This window comes from Triplophysa rosa, linkage group LG7 (genome assembly GCF_024868665.1).
Source record: "Triplophysa rosa linkage group LG7, Trosa_1v2, whole genome shotgun sequence".
Classification (NCBI taxonomy): Eukaryota; Metazoa; Chordata; class Actinopteri; order Cypriniformes; family Nemacheilidae; genus Triplophysa; species Triplophysa rosa.
In genome coordinates, this window is record NC_079896.1 from 18,483,944 (window position 1) to 18,501,618 (window position 17,675).

Consider the following 17,675-nt stretch of genomic DNA (forward strand, 5'->3'; position numbering starts at 1 on the left):
ACATTGTATATAATTTATTTGCTGCAGAAAGCAATAAATGAAAATAATTATTAGACATTAGACTGCATTGTGGCAAATAAAACACGAAGTTGAGTTTGTCAGTGTGACTTTGGCAGCACTCTTTTTTTTTCAGCACTTCATGCACATTATTTATATACTGCATGTCAAAAGCAATGCAACTTTTAAAAGCACGTCTCAAGTACTCTGAATTCTGTACCAACAGAATGCTGTGAATTATGCCTCACAATCGTTAAAAACGATTCAAAGACTATGATTGAATAATGTACAGCATTAAATGTTATTTAACCAGTAAGCACACTAAAATTACAGTCTTTCAATCTTGGCAACAAAAACATGATATTGACACAATATATTAGGAGGAATACAATGGATCTTGGAGACAACAAATACACCACTCAGTAATGTATTACTTCATTACACCAAAATACAGAAAAATATGTTTTAAATGCATACAGTAAGTATCCATGTTTTAAACACATTTTTATCATGTGTGAGTTTGTGCCTTTAAAAAAATAAAATACTAGAATATTTAGTCAAAGTGTTGATGACTTCTCTGTCCTCTTCTCTCATTATTAAGGTACATGTTGACATAAGATGTCAGCAGGTCATCCATTTTATAGCCCTTTTGAATGAAGGGAGAAAATATTTTGAGTTATGAAATATCCTTATTTGCATTTTAGAAAACAGTCATTCTTTAGAGCTAAATTACTGGTTAACAACAACATCTTACCAAGGATGTTTCACACAAGATTTTGTTTCCTTTGACAAGGTTTCCTACAGTCATGTGGAAGTATGTGCTTCCACTGGACCAGTTTGCAATTTTGTTATAAGGATGGACTGCCAGAATGTCCTTAAACAGTTGTGGAATTGAATTAGTCAACAAGACATCCAAACAAAACCAGAAACTAAAATCATGAGACAAGGTTTTAATAGAATTTTAGCAATAAAGCTGATTGAAATATAGTGTATATACATCTACTTTATACAGTATATACAGTATATATATTGACATTTTTATCAGACGCACATGCCTGGCCCAAGGTTAACCACCGGTCTGTGCTTGGTTATCAGTCTGGCTAGTGGCTAGTAATATAACTATTTATATATTATTCATTCATTCATATTCATATTTTATTATTTATTATTATTTCATTTATTAAATAAACAATTTATTGCATGGGTTGTGTAATTTTGTCGCATTTAAGCCAGGTAACGGTTCTTCTACTGGTTACCCAAAATAATACTGGCTAGACATAATGGATAGCTAATGTCATTTACACTTGTTATTTCTTTTGCTGGTTTTCAGAAGTAATCTGCAGGGACTCTATTCTTTGCAGATGTGTACCGGATGTTAAGTTTGGGCCACAAAAGCGTGTGTGCACAGTAACGTTTATGATGTTGCTTTGAAACTACCTATAGTGCAACACAAATGTTACTTTTCCCATAATTCACAAAATCAGACATTTAAACAAGAGCAAAGTGAGTTATCAATTGCTGATACCTTTGTTTTGGGGTGGATAATGGTGACGCCCTGTTTGCTGATGGCAATCCTCACAATGTCAGGGAAATTAGGCTCAGATGTTTGCTGCAATATCATCATCATTGTTTTACACACATCGTTTTTAAAACATGTAATATCAAAATACAAACGTGTTTGAAGCAAAGTCAAATATCCTTACTTTTACTTCAAAAAAAGCACAGCCAAATGTGGGCCATTTATAGATGATCTTCAAAAAGCCAGTCATGGCCTGTTCCGCTGTCATATCTGCTTGCTTGTTGTATTCTGCAGTAAGGTGCTGTTGATGAATGTTTGCATACAAGAAAAAAATTAAGAGAATAATATTACTTACACATTTATGCATTCATTATAAACTTTACTAGAATACATAACAGAAGCTTACAAGAACATTATTTTTTAACTGACCTTTTTCCATTCATCGGCAGACATAGCTTTAAGTTGGTCATTAGGCACCAGGTCCTTCAGCATCTTTGGAATCATGGGAAATTTAGTTTTGTCGTTGCCCACCTTTACCCTGAAGAGTAGAGCACCGAGCTGCACAATGTCTTCTTTAGTGCAATGATGATAACCTCTCATGTACTTAGGTAATTCCTTAATAGTATAGTGGAAATGCCACAAAAATGTTAGAAATGTAAGCTAGATTTTTGCATAAATATACATAGGTCACTTTCCCACCGCTGGGCCTAACCATTCGCACTGTGGGGCTGATAACAGAACTCTTTGGAATGTAACATCCTGTCTACACCGAACGCGTTCGGTGCGACAAATGACTATAGAACCCATTATAAAACGTAATTCTGGTGGAGCGATGTGGCGTCCTTTGTTTCGTTTTAGGAATCATTTTTTAACTAAACTGTGTCGACTTCACTTAAATACTACTCTTGAACAGCGAGAGAAAACTTCAAGCAACAGACAAGTAACCAACCCTGAGTGGCCATGCTAAGAATTCCTCGCAGAAAACAATCTGTAATTGTGCCATGCCAAACCAAGCTCAAGAGGAAATATAACTGTAACTGTTCCTTACTCTTCTTAGACCTTAGGCCCAGTGCTGGAAAAGCGACTATGGATGATACTAACTCAGATATGAATGGATGGCACCGATTTCTAGTACCTGTGGGTAATGAAAGATAACATCAGCCTCCACATCTCTCCCAGGAATGACATTGAACCATTGTTTTCTCATGAAGAACACCATGTAAGACACATTCACTAGGACTGCTGTTTAAAAGAGAATCATTAAATTCATCGAACTCTTTAAACAACAGTCTAAAAATATTTTTTATAGAAACATTTGCATCTAGTTTGAAATACACCTACTCTGATTCACTCTCTTTGCTCTTTTGGACCAATCTGTAATTTGTCTTAGACTGTCGAAGAAGTAGTCAGTTTCATTCAGACTCAGAACCTGACAGAAAGAGAATTTTAAATGTGCTCATTAAATCATGTGTATTTGTTAGTAATGCAGCAGTAAATTAGCAAAGCAACATGACATAGAGCTGTTCACAGGGCCATACCCACCATACACATTGAAGATTAACAAAATTCTAAAATTATGACACTTTGTTTCACCCAGAATTTTGACTTTTCTGTCCGTTAAACATCATGGTAGTTCTGGTACCAACCTTATCTGGAGTTTTCACAAAGATACTGAAACCATCAGCTGACACCAACATGAGCTTCTTGGCAATGGCCTGGACCAAACCTTTTATCCGGGTGTTGGTTGCTACCTCAAAAATCTGTCCAGATGAGATATAATAAAATCAAGCAGTCGTGGCCTAATGGTTAGAGACTAGGACTTGTAACCCAAACGTTGCCGGTTCGAGCTTCAGTACCAGCAGGGATTGTAGGTGGGGGGAGTGAATGATCAGCACTCCCCTCCACCTTCAATACCACGGCTGAGGTGAGACCCTTGAGCAAGGCACTGGGCACCGCAGCAATGGCTGCTCACTGCTCTGGGTGTGTGTGTGTGTTACTCATTGCTGTGTGTGTGCACTTGGATGGGTTAAATGCAGAGCACAAATTGAACACAATACTTGGCCTCACATCACTTCACTTTTTCACTACAGCTCTGTGGTGTATTATTGTGGTGCAAAACACTGTGGAATAATACAGTTTTCTAGTGTGTGTTGTGTTACCTCATGAGTGTCATTAGGGAAGTAGATTTTGTGGAAGATCTGGGTGCTGTTCTGCTGAATGGCATCTACCTCTACCTGGTGAGGGGGAAGCTTCCTGGGTTCCATTCTAAAGCAGGAAAAACAATGTTATATTATACTCAGAGATATTATCATACCAATTTATATCTGAGAAAATCTGCGAACCAGCATTTGAATTCAGCGCAACAATATGTTTATAGTAGAGTTCCCAAAATGTGGAGGTCTCTGAACAGTTGCAATGGCATATGAAGCCAATGTAAAATCTGTACTGTACACTCACTTATGCCTGACACTTTTCTGATGTTTACTTGAGTCTGCCAAAAAGGTTAGAGTGTGTCACGGATAAGACACACTCAACCACCCAATCGACATAGACCCATCACCAGAATTCTAATCCATGCACCTGAACCCGATCATCCACTAATCAGTCACCTCTATATAAGCACACAGTTCGAGTACTCGGCATCTCCAACGCTTCCTCATCACCCATCACTTCACCTTCCTCTATGGCAGTGCTCTGCAGTCCCATTGCTAAACACCACAATTTGTGTGTAGCTGGTGTCATCCTGTGCCATCCATGGTTGATTCAACACCATCCCACTATCTCCTGGACCTCTGGCGAAATCGACCTATCGGTAAGCCCCTCCCCTAAAATGCAGTTGAGCGAATGGCAGATGAATATGAGTTGCATGGGGACCGGAACTCTGACAACTTTAGATTTCAGTGCCATAGAGAAAAATTGTAAGATCCGAAGCTCTCATCGATTTTATGTTGTTTTATGCTGTAAGAATGATAAAACAATGTGCCTGGGGAATGGAATTTATTTGATTCAATTTCCTAAACCCACACAAAAAAAAGAGCAAAATGTGGGGCAGAAACCTGATTCAACTCCAATCCCAGTGAAGACAAAAACATTTATTTTCTTTTTGTCATACTTTCACTAAGTTATAGTTTCCATATGCAGATCATTAATGTTTTCTTGTGCTTTAGTATCATATCCCTGGCTAAAACTAGTTAAGTTATTGAGTCCATGCTAATGTACAAACCTAAATAGCTAACTGTTCTCACAGCATGTACATTGTAGGTCATAAACAAAGGTCTACATTTCACTGTCTCTCCATATTAAAGTGGTTAAATGTAAATTAATTTAATCTTACCCTGAATGAACAGGGTAACTGTAAATGAACTGTAAATGAACAGTTGATGCTAGATGTTGTTATCTGCGATAGTTACGACCGCAACATGAGGCTTCTTCCGCTTGCATTGTGATCTGTAAGCCCTCGCTTTCCAATTAAATTTGTTATCCACCGTATTTATTTTAAAATCGTATATATATCCCTCCATGGCATATTTAAGTCCCACTTAATTCTCCTCGACGACAGAGTGTGTCCAAAATGTACCAAAAACAACTTCGGACAAGGTTTTTACACAGTCAGCTGCCATTGAAAGACATTAGGAACTCTGGTTGCTTGTCCGAGTTAGCAACTGTAACTAAGGGGGACGGGGCTTACCGACAGGTCAATTCTGGAGTGTGGGGAGAACTGTGGTCCTGAATGTTTCACTCATCTCGCTCTCTGAGTTCCTCAATCCTCTCCAGTATGCTCCTTGAATTCTACCTCCATCGAAAGTGCAGCAGAGAAAAAATATTTTGAAATTCATGGAACTGTGCGATCAACCTCATTCCGGGTGAGCCAGTGCCTAGTGGCAAGATATACCCACTTTCCATCCCAGAACGGAAAACCATGGAGGAGTATATCGAGGAGGCTTTAAGGCTACATCCACCCTTCGACATTTACTGGTGCATCGGGCGTTTTTGTGCCTCAGAAGGACGGAGAGTTGAGACCTTAATAAGATTTTTGTTTTGGGACCCTCGTCCCAGCTGCCCTGGAACTACTACGTGGAGCTGCCTTGTTCACCACGTTGGACCTCCGCATTCTTATAACCTCATCTGGATATCTGAGGGGGAAGACCGCTTTTTTATTATTTTAGTTAGTGGCATTTAAAAGTACACTGCTCCTCATCCATCATGACCCATCCAAAGGGGTAGGAGCGGTGCTGTCTCAGCAGCATGGGGACCCAGCCATGTGTCATCTTCTACAAGAAATTACCACAGGCAGAGAAGAACTATGACATCTGTAAGAAGGACCTTCAGGCAATTGAGCTAGCCCTGGAAGATCAAAGACATTGAATGGAAGGAGCTCACTTCACTGTGCTCACAGACCACAAGAATTTACAATACTTCTTTTATGCCAAGAGACCTAAACCCTTGCCAAAATGCTGGGCCCTTTTCTTTACCCAATTCCACCTGGTTCCAATAACTCCAAGCTAGTGTCCTGTCTCGTTTGTATGGCCCATAAGATAACTGTTCCAGAATACATTCTTACCCTAAACAGCATAGTTATCCCCATCCATTTAAACCTTCTGCCATGGCCACCAGAACTCCAGGAACCAGTACATAGGCTGGGCCGAGTATGCACAGAACTCTCTTCGACAGGCAGCCACTGGACTTACCCCTTTCCAGTGGGTACTCTGTTACCAGCCTCCCCGTCTCCTGTGGTCAGGGGAACTATTGGACATTCCATCCGTCGACTACTGGTTCCGGGAGAGTGTCTAGGATGCAGCTCACCATCAGCTTCAGGCAGCGTTTATACTGGTTCGTTTTCCTTAAAAAACGCATAACTCGTCGGATCCGATAGCCTAGTGGGCAGTGCTCCGACATGTGGCACGGTTGCGCATCAGGCGACCCGGGTTCAATTCCCGTCTCGTGGTCCTTTCCCAAACCCACCTCTTGCTACGGTTAAGCCTGGCGTTTACACCACTATGGAGTTTTTGACCCAGAAAAGGAGACTTTTGGAAACGCTGCAGACCCCGTTTTTGAGAAACTAGGGGTTGCGTTTCTGTGTAAATGGACGAAAACTGAGACGTTAGAATACACAGGTATGGTTGCCTACATTCGTTCACTGATTGGGTCATCTGTATCGAGTTTGCTTCCCTGATTCATTAAGCCCCTGTCATATCAGCCATTACACTACCTGAAGGCAACAATGACTCTCAGTACTGCGATGTCATCTGTCTGCGTGGCACCGGATGAAATCAAACAAGCCTAATAACACGGATAACACCTCATCAATCCACGTCATGTTCGTTTTGTACTGACCGGTCTGTGACTATTTACCAACTGTCATCAACAACCAACTTGTATGCATGAACATAGCTTACAACTGTTTAAATTTGTGTGCGCATGCCCAGCGTGCCTGGATTTTTTTGGAACACATGTGAAAATGACAGTATAAACGAGGATCGTTTTTGTTTTGAAACAAGCTAGTGTAAACAGCATCTCAGAGGGCAGTGCGCAGACAACAGATCCAGGCCCGAAACGTCTACCGTCAGTTAATCAGGTCCAAGTCTTCATCTGTTTCCCAGTCTAGTGGATACTTACTGCTATACTACCTGCCATCAAACAAGGTGCTCAATTCTTAAATTTTCTTACCACATCCACAAACTACAACGCTCCTGCAGGAATATTATTTGCATCATTGCATCCCATTAATCATCATTATTGCAATAACAAACTGTACTTACCTGTTACTTGTTTGTTTTACCGCTGCAATCAACAGTTTGAACTGACATTTTCTGTCTTAGTTGTCATGCTAATAAAAGGAGATCTGTTATTGTGCTCATATAGTGACTTTTCAGAACTGAATACCTCAAACAATAAACCATTATTGTACTATTAACAGATACATCTTTCGAAAAAATTTATTGTTCATTAAAGACAATGTTACTTAGTGATCCTACGGTACAACTAAACTTGCATGTTATGAAGTAAAATTTATGATATATACATTTTATATAAAAACTTTTAATTTTATTTTTCTACCCAAGCCTGGTGTATGTTGAATTGCAAAGGTTTTGGTTTGCAAACTACATGGCATAGTACAAAATATGTGGTAATTGTACCTCAGAGCCCCCTGGAGTCTTTGGAGGCAGTCAGTGGCCAGTGGCTCTCGTTTGCGTGTCTCAATAAAACGTTGAACATGTTTCATCAGAGAGCTACTGGGTGGGAAGAGACCACAGCATAACCACAGCAGCTGCCAGCCTTGCTCCATACTGAACCTGATTAAGAAAAAATATATACTCTTAAAGGGCAAAGCTCATAATGATGAGGCAGCATGGTCAGGTATTATAAAACCCCTTTTAGGTTATAAAAAACGGTGTCATGTATTTACTTAACAATAAATGACTAAGTTAGGAGAAAAAGAAAATGGGATATTAATGGAGCTAAAGGTCGCATAGTGTTACTCTCAGCGTTATAAAGGGAAAGTTGTCTTTTGTGCAACTACAATCCCACAAGGAATATTGTACAGAACTTTTGCGAAACATTTTTCTGACATATTTTTTTTAACTTTGTTTCTTAGGCTTTAATAGGCTTTAAAGGAGTCATCGGATGAAAATCCAAATTTTTCTGTGTTTTAGTGCTATAATCGGGTGCATCTCGCAACCCAGAAAATGTGAAAAACAAGATCCCAGTGAGTTTGTTTTGATGAGTCTTTCCCTGCAAGCATGTGAGAAATCGAGCCGTTCAGATTTGACTCCTGTTGTGACGTAAAAGCAGGATCTTATTATAATATTACCGCCTCTTAATCTACACAATTCCACCCACGGTGTTGCCGCCATTGTTGTTTTCACAAGCGGTGTATGTGACGCCATGGCTAAAGTTCGTGGACAACATGCAATGTAGTCGCTGCACAGAATCCTAACCTCGGAAGAGACAGGAATGGATTTATTTTATTTTTAGTGGAAATCTCTCAGAAACCATAAGTAAAAAACTGCTTGTTTGCGCGAATCACTTCAAGCCGGAGTGCTTTATCAACCTGGGACAGTACAAGCAGGATTAGCTTCAAAATTGTTCCTCAAGAGGGATCGAGACCAACTGAATGAGACAAAGCTGCCGATGTAAGTAATATTTATCAACAGTCTGAATTAACGTAAATGTACAGTATATATAGGAGGATAACGTTAGCATATGATAGCGAAGGGAGCTAAGTCAGTCACGGGCTAAATAGAACATTCAAAGCCAGTGTTAAACTTACTCTATATTTATATGTTATTTGGCAATGGGCACTTGGAGTTTAACTGTATGTATGTTAATACATTATGTGAGTTAATATGTTCAGCTGCTGCAAGCTGTTTAGCTAAAGAAAAGGGGCGAACACTGCGGTTAGTTTCGTTTTAAACATCTCAAATCATTTGTCCTTAGGCTGAAAAATCTGTCACAGCACACTAGTTATGCTCTCACGTTGTGTGTGTAATGTTATAACTTGTCAACGACAAGCGCTAAAATCCACGTAATTCCGCTGAGATCTGCAGGTGCGCATTCCGTGGATTTTAGGCAAGCATACACGCACAACGTGAGCGCATTAGGATTTTAATCTTGCATACACTACACTTCCATATTATAAATCCTCTGAGGGTTTAGGCTGCATTAGTTAGATCAACCGGAACCAGGAACACTTTCAACAACAACTGATGTACTTGTTGCATCAAAGTTTTTTTCTCGATTGGAGTTTTGGGTCCCTCGCCACCGTTTGCATACTGTTTTGCACTATTTGCCTGGCCGGGGGGGCTGCTTTAGAATTAGAATTTTAAAGTTTTACTTAATTAATATTGCATATAGGAATTTATAGTCTGTTTAATATTTGACCTGTGTTTCTCTTTCCTTTATCTTAAATGTGTGCTTTCATGTGCGTGCGTGCGTGTCTGTGTGTGCGTGCATGTGCGCGCTTGTCTGTGTATGTGTGTGTGTGTGCGCATCCGTGTGTGTGTCTGTGTCTATGTCTATGTGTGTTAGTACGTGTGCATATTGTGTGTGTGGAGTGTTTTGTATGTGGGTATGTCTGTCTTCTGTGTTTTCACCTTTTTCTTGTTTTTACAGGTATAGCTTTAATTGTTTTGCTTATAGTCAATATGTCTAATGCACAGCTGCTTTGTAACAATGAAAACTGTAAACAGCGCTATATAATAAAGTTGAGTTGTTTGCTGTGACGGATTTTTTAGTCTCCGGACGAGTGATTTGAGACGTTTAATATGAAACTAACCGCAGAGGAGTTCAGGAAACATAATTTAGCTAAACCATTGCCATGGCAGTACTATACGTGTGTACTACCAGTTGTGTTGACACGCCGGACGGAAGGGGGGTGGGGTGCACTGTAACTCATTATCATTTAAAGAGACATACACCAAAACAGGTTGCTGTGAGCATAGCTGTTTTTGACGAGGCAAGAAGGGTTTTGTTTACACAGCCATTGTGTGTTTTTAAGCAAAATATATTCCAGACATTTCATGAAGTCCCTAATAAATCATACCAACTTGTTGAAGTGCTCATCCGATGAGTCCTTTAAGACAAACCATGTGCAAATTTATCATTTTAAACCATTACTCCGGTTAAGGATGTCATAAACCTGTAACCAAACACATATCAACTCATTTGACCTCGTGGATCTGCAGTTTGAGGCATATACTCTATATACATAGATGGCGTTTAAATTCGAGCTAAAATGATCATCGCAATACTTTGTCAGCTCTCAGTTTCACTTTTAGTTTTAGCAGCATCTGGAACTTCCAAGTGCGATTGAGTGGATGCGGGGCTGATTTGCATATTCATGTATCTGCATATACTTAATGAAGTTGAGGTGTAGAGTTACATTCAAGCTATTTTAAGGCAGGAAAAAATATTTTCACAGTAAAAAAAAACTTTAAATATGCAATTGTAGTTTTAAGGGATAAAATCGACCAAAGCGGGCTTTAAAGTTTGCATGTACACACATTTAATAGATCAAACAAATTTCAGATTAGAAACTCTTATTAAAATCTGAAAATAATACAGATTTTTTTTAATTTTGAATAAATATTATTTTAGATTATATCATTTGTAATTGAAAATATTCTATAAAATTGGAAATATGCAAAATGGAGGCATTATTTGTAGTGGCTTTCCCCTGTATTTATGTTTACGGAGTACTATTTACCGGTTGTTATTGCTGGTCATTTGTTTTATGATCTGGCAGTAGATCTCATCTCTGAGAGCTTCATTATGTGTAGGTGGGCCAAAGATCTGGTCTGTGAGCTCTAGGGGGGACTGGATCTGTCTGGTGGGGTAGTCACCCATGTATTTCAGAATAGGTGCACACCCTTTCAGTCAAGTAAACACTATTGTTCTGAAATGTATCCTATTGGAGGAACTAGGTTAGCTAAAAAACACACTTTTTCATATTTATCCATTTTTACAGCAATGCTCTTTGAATGCTTCTCATAATTCTTTACAAATAGCAATTCATGAACATTTACGTCTGGCTTGAAATCTCCTTGTTGCTTGTTTGTGGCAATAAATGGTCTTTCAAAGGAAATGTTACAATACATGAGAATAATACTTCAGAATATTATTAAAATAAACTAGTCAAAGTAACAACATCTGGAAAAGTGTGGTAAAGGATATCAGTGAAGGCTTGGCAGGCTTGAGGGCTTAATTCTGGATTTCCCACCAGCCTCTTCAGCAGAGGCTGTCTGAGGGGTTCTCTGGAGTTTGCCCACAACCTCTCAGGTGGTGCATTCTTAGATATCACCTGTCTGCTCACATCTTTGATGGGCTGCCTGTAGACAATCACAAAAAAACAGGCCATTTATGTTGTTTTATTGTGTCAGTGTCTGTTTACACCGAATGCAAATAGCCTGCCATTTACACTAACTCTGCCCTCAAATATCTGATTGGAATAGAGAAAATGCTACTCACCGATTTTGACACCAAATTTTTGCCAAACCCACTCTTCTACCAATTTCCGTCACATATCAGATCATAAAGGCGTTTATTTTCAATAAAATGAAGAAAATATTTTAAAAGGGGGTTACCCGTGTTTAATAAAGTGTAGAGTAAGCTTAGGTGTAGGGCTTTATTGTCCTAAAAAGTTGGCATCCATTAAATAATTTTAATAATTTGCACTGTTATTATTGCATAGTGGTGAAAATATTAATTGCCACTAATTATAAATATTAATAGCATCTAGGGGTGAGTGCGGCACAAAGGAATGCGGGGTTAATTGAAACACGGATGTTTTTCGTAGTTACACATACTCATAGTTTCTCTCATTACCAGATGATGGTCATTTGAGTTTTTATGTGTTTTCATAGAGAAATTTGACAAAGAGTCTTTTGGCAGCATGAAGGTACATTTCTTCATCATATGTTTTTTTTTTCAATTTCTCAGTTGGGTATGTAAGTCACCAAACCCAACTTTATATTATCCTAATCACTGTCGGGTTCCCTAAAACATAGCACCACATTGAATAGTCAGTCACTTCTAGCAACTGCTAAATAGGCTTTGAAAAAAAAAAATACAACTAACCCCACTGTGTGAAAATATGTACAATACAATGCGATTAAATCAAAACTAAAATTACATTAAAGCTGCAAGCAGCGATGATCGGGCCCTCGCGCAAAAGTGCAACCGCAACCCTGTGCCATCACCACCCGTCGGCCTCAGGAACAGTGAACGGTGGGCAACGTGCATATAAGGAGTTACATTATAGATTTTTCCGTGCCATATTTCCTATTGCCAGCTGGTGGCACTATGACTATAAGTGAACACTGACGTGGATATGTGTTCAGGCCAGGACTCTTATAAAACATATCAAGCGTGAGGCCGGTCGGACATTGCGTGCCTGAGTTACTATAGCTTCCTGTTTCATGGGGAAACATCAAACTTTATCAGTCCGCCACAGACACACCCCTGAAGTCAGAATCTTGCAATGTATCATCACAAAGGTCTGAAGATCATACTGGCTATACAGTTCAAACATGATGCTGACCTGTTTGAAGCTCTATGAGGAGTTAATCACAGTTTAAAACATGCCACTTCCAGTTTCCTGCAGGTGGTGCTATAACTGTAACTGAATATTACCATGTGTTTGTCTTCAGACCAGGACTTTTATCAAATGTGTGAAGTCTGAGCAGTTAAAAACAGTTTAAAACATGCCATTTCCTGTTTCCTGCAGGTGGCGTTATAACTGTATCTGAATATTGCCATGTAAAGAAAAAAAGTAAATGATAGGTGATAAAATTAATGCAGGCGAATTATAGTAGGATTTGTTATTTATTTAAAAGTGTCACATTCCCTTTTGCCAGCTGGTGGCGCTATTGCTATGAGTGAACACTGACATGGATATGTGTTCAGGCCAGGACTATTATCAAACATATGAAGTGTGAGGCTGGTCGGACATTGTGCGCCTGAGTTACTATAGCTTCCTGTTTCATGGCGAAACATCAAACTTTTTCAGGCCGCAACGCACAGGCCCCTCAACTAAAAGTCAGGATCATGAAATGTATCATCACAAAGGTCTGAAGATCATACTGGCTATACTTGTCAAATATGATGCTGACTTGTTTGAATCTGTATGAGGAGTAAATCACAGTTTAAATCATGCTACTTCCTGTTTCCTGCAGGTGGCGCTATAACAGTATCTGAATATTACCATGTAGATGTCTTCAGGCCAGGACTTTTATCAAATGTGTGAAGTGTGAGACTGGTCAGACATTGTGTGCCTGAGTTGCAATAGGTTCCTGTTTCATGGCGAAACATCAAACTTTGTCAGGCCACCACGGACACGCCCCTCAGCGAAAAGTTAGAATCTTTCAATGTATCTTCACAAAGGTCTGAAGATCATACTGGCTGTACTCTTCAAATATGATGCTGATCTGTTCAAATCTCTATGAGGAGTTAATCACAGTTTAAAACATGTCACTTCCTGTTTCCTGCAGGTGGCGCTATAACTGTATCTGAAAATTACCATGTAGATGTCTTCAGGCCAGGACTTTTATCAAATGTGTGAAGTCTGGGTGAAGTCTGGGGCCTGTTGGACATTGTAGGCCTGAGTTACAACAACTTCCTGTTCATGGCGAAACGCCAAACTTTGGCAGGCCGCCAGGGTCACGTTCCCCCAAGAAAAGTCAAGATCTCCGCAATTTAGCTTCGCAAAGGCCTTAAGATGAGAATGACATGAAAATGATGTTGATGGGATTAAAACTCTAGGAGGAGTTCGTTAAAGTACGACGACTGGAAATTGAAACAAATTACAAAATTGCACAGGAAATCAAAAATAACGGACTTCCTGTTGGGTTTAGAGATATGCTCCAAGAGACTTTTCTTAATGATTCGGGGTGTTCTATAGCCCACAATTTGGTGCATGTACGTATTGCGTAGTGGCCTGGGCAGTTCTAGGTGGCGCTAGCGAGCCATTTTGCCACGCCTAATTTTAAAACCCATATCAGACGTAAATTTTCGCCAGTCTGATGCGTGTGCAAGTTATTGTGATTTTTGAGCATGTTTAGGCCTTCAAATTAGCGATCAAAGAGGGAGAAGAACACAGAAACAATAGGGCTCTGCACTGCGGTGCAAGCCGGTGGCTTGCTCCTCCGTGCTCGGGCCCTAATAAACAACACAGAAACAAAAGGGCTCTGCACTACGGTGCAAGCCGGTGGCTTGCTCCTCCGTGCTCGGGCCCTAATAAACAACACAGAAACAAAAGGGCTCTGCACTACGGTGCAAGCCGGTGGCTTGCTCCTCCGTGCTCGGGCCCTAATTAAAGCTGCGAGCAGCGATGATCGGGCCCTCGCGGAAAGTGCCACCGCAACCCGATTGCATAAGGAAAACAGGAATGGAGGCGATAAAATAATGCAGGCGAATTATAGTAGGATTTGTTATTTATTTAAATGCTCACATTCCCTTTTCCAGCTGGTGGGCTATTGCTATAAGTGAACACTGACATGGATATGTGTTCAGGCCAGGACTTTATCAAACATGTGAAGTGTGAGGCCGGTCAGACATTGTGTGCCTGAGTTACTATAGCTTCCTGTTTCATGGGAAACATCAAACTTTGTCAGGCCGCCAGGACACGCCCCTCAACAAAAGTCAGAACTTGCAATGTATCATCACAAAGGTCTGAGATCATACTGGCCAAATATATTTGACCTGTTTGAATCTCTATGAGTTAATCACAGTTTAAAACATGCCACTTCCTGTTTCCTGCAGGTGGCGCTATAACGTATCTGAATATTACCATGTAGATGTCTTCAGGCCAGACTTTTATCAAATGTGTGAAGTCTGGGTGAAGTCTGGGGCCTGTTGGACATTGTAGGCCTGAGTTACAACAACTTCCTGTTCATGGCGAAACGCCAAACTTTGGCAGGCCGCCAGGGTCACGTTCCCCTCAGAAAAGTCAGGATCTCCGCAATTTAGCTTCGCAAAGGCCTTAAATATGAGAATGACATGAAGATGATGTTGATCGGATTAAAACTCTAGGAGGAGTTCGTTAAAGTACGACGACTGGAAATTGAAACAAATTACAAAATTGCACAGGAAATCAAAAATAACGGACTTCCTGTTGGGTTTAGAGATATGCTCCAAGAGACTTTTCTTAATGATTCGGGGTGTTCTATCAGCCCACCAAATTTGGTGCATGTACGTATTGCGTAGTGGCCTGGGCAGTTCTAGGTGGCGCTAGCGAGCCATTTTGCCACGCCTAATTTTAAAACCCATATCAGACGTAAATTTTTGCAAGGTCTGATGCGTGTGCAAATTATTGTGAGTTTTTGAGCATGTTTAGGCCTTCAAATTAGCGATCAAAGAGGGAGAAGAACACAGAAACAATAGGGCTCTGCACTGGCTTGCACCGTAGTGCAGAGCCCTTTTGTTTCTGTGTTGTTTATTCTTCTTCTTCTTCTTCTCCCTCTTTGATCGCTAATTTGAAGGCCTAAACATGCTCAAAAACTCACAATAATTTGTCTGATATGGGATTTAAAATTAGGCGTGGCAAAATGGCTCGCTAGCGCCACCTAGAACTGCCCAGGCCGCTACGCAATACGTACATGCACTACAACTCAGGCCTACAATGTGCAACAGGCCCCAGACTTCACCCAGACTTCACACATTTGATAAAAGTCCTGGCCTGAAGACATCTAAATGGTAATATTCAGATACAGTTATAGCGCCACCTGCAGGAAACAGGAAGTGGCATGTTTTAAACTGTGATTAACTCATAGAGATTCAAACAGGTCAGCAATATATTTGGCCAGTATGATCTTCAGACCTTTGTGATGATACATTGCAAGTTCCTGACTTTTTGTTGAGGGGCGTGTCCATGGGGCCTGACAAAGTTTGATGTTTCGCCATGAAACAGGAACTTATAGTATATCAGGCACAAAATGTCCGAACAGTCTCACACTTCACACATTTGATAAAAGTCCTGGCCTGAAGACATCTACATGGTAATATTCAGATACTGTTATAGCGCCACCTGCAGGAAACAGGAAATGGCATGTTTTAAACAGTTTTTAACTGCTCATAGAGCTTCAAACAGGTCAGCATCATATTTGAACTGTATAGCCAGTATGATCTTCAGACCTTTGTGATGATACATTTCATGATCCTGACTTTTCATTGAGGGGCGTGTCCGTGGCGACCTGATAAAGTTTGATGTTTCGCCATGAAACAGGAAGCTATAGTAACTCAGGCACGCAATGTCCGACAAGCCTCACACTTCATATGTTTGATAAGAGTCCTGGCCTGAACACATATCCACGTCAGTGTTCACATAGTCATAGCGCCACCAGCTGGCAATAGGAAATATGGCACGGAAAAATCTATAATGTAACTCCTTACATGCACGTTGCCCACCGTTCACTGTTCCTGAGGCCGACGGGTGGTGATGGCACAGGGTTGCGGTTGCACTTTTGCGCGAGGGCCCAATCATCGCTGCTTGCAGCTTTAATTGACAATTATGTGTTTTTATTATAATTGTGGAGCATGTTCTTATATATCTATCCATATGTATTGAGCTAAAACCAAAAAGCGTCACTTTGTGCCCCGCTCTCGCCTTATTATGATTTACACGTAATGCGAAAAAATACAGCAAATTTATTTTAGTTTAAATAGCATACTGCTAAAAAAGCTGCTATTTTCAATAATGCTGCATCCTAATTCACATACTATCCATCCTAAATAGTATTCACAATTACTATAATAGCATGTTGAAATGTATATTCTTAAAGTACCCAGATGGTCTACTGTTTCTGGTGCAAATTCGAAAGTGTAAATCCATGGACACACAAACGGCTGATATTACCCACAACTTGCTGCGCTACCTTGTATTAATAAAATTATAAAAGGGTGCTTTGCTGAATTAATAAATGTAAGTATACAGTAATTACATAATAGATAATGAATTATTACATGATAAACGATAAATAATGAATTAATCATTTAATGGAAAGCGCTGTATTTTGATGTTCTTGACTGTTAAAGGCGGGGTAACCGATTTCCGAATTACGCTTTAGACAACTGAGTCGGGCCGAGTACCAAAACAACCTTGTAGCCAATCAGCAGTAAGGTGCACAGGACGGACATTAGCCAAGCCGAGCACTGACGAAAGTGAAAGATGGGGGTAGGGGTGTGTTTGTTTTGGTGATTTGAACATCAACAACAGCTAAGAGAAATCGGACACCCCGCCTTCAATGATCACAATGTCTTCTTGGCCACAGCAGCCACTTCTGTTTCACGTTAGTATGTCCCAATGCCTGCATACTAGTTTTGCTACGCACAAAAGTGGTGTTTATGTTTGGCTACACACAAAAACTTTTCAACAACAGTACATAGTTTTATTGCATAGTGTAAGTAGGCGAATTAGTGTAAATAGCATCTATCACTACTTTTGTTTTTCAGATTTTTCATAAATTGCTAAGAAAATATGCTATTTTCACTTAGTGTAAATATCAACTAATAGCTATTGTCACTTGGTGTAAATAGTCTCTAGCACAATTTTCACAGATTATATACAGTATATATTGCTATTTTGCAAATCATTATACTGTTTACTATAATCTTTCCAACAAAGTATACTAAGTAGTAGCAATGCGGACAAACAGATATAAGAAGA

General features: G+C 39.9%; 1 protein-coding gene across 1 annotated transcript in view; it reads right to left on the reverse strand.

Moving 5' to 3' along the window:
• Nucleotides 1-534: 534 nt before the first annotated feature.
• The window catches only part of LOC130556700 (unconventional myosin-VIIa), a 41,799-nt gene continuing 24,658 nt past the window's right edge, over nt 535-17,675 (reverse strand). The window contains exons 36-47 of the mRNA XM_057337940.1: nt 11,189-11,343; nt 10,722-10,875; nt 7,654-7,809; nt 3,676-3,781; nt 3,163-3,276; nt 2,852-2,945; nt 2,652-2,755; nt 1,946-2,131; nt 1,701-1,817; nt 1,523-1,606; nt 752-871; nt 535-643 (exon numbers count right to left, since the gene is read on the reverse strand). Coding sequence (XP_057193923.1) covers nt 551-643; nt 752-871; nt 1,523-1,606; nt 1,701-1,817; nt 1,946-2,131; nt 2,652-2,755; nt 2,852-2,945; nt 3,163-3,276; nt 3,676-3,781; nt 7,654-7,809; nt 10,722-10,875; nt 11,189-11,343 — 1,483 coding nt within the window. The 3' untranslated portion in view covers nt 535-550. The remainder of the gene's footprint in view (nt 644-751; nt 872-1,522; nt 1,607-1,700; nt 1,818-1,945; nt 2,132-2,651; nt 2,756-2,851; nt 2,946-3,162; nt 3,277-3,675; nt 3,782-7,653; nt 7,810-10,721; nt 10,876-11,188; nt 11,344-17,675) is intronic.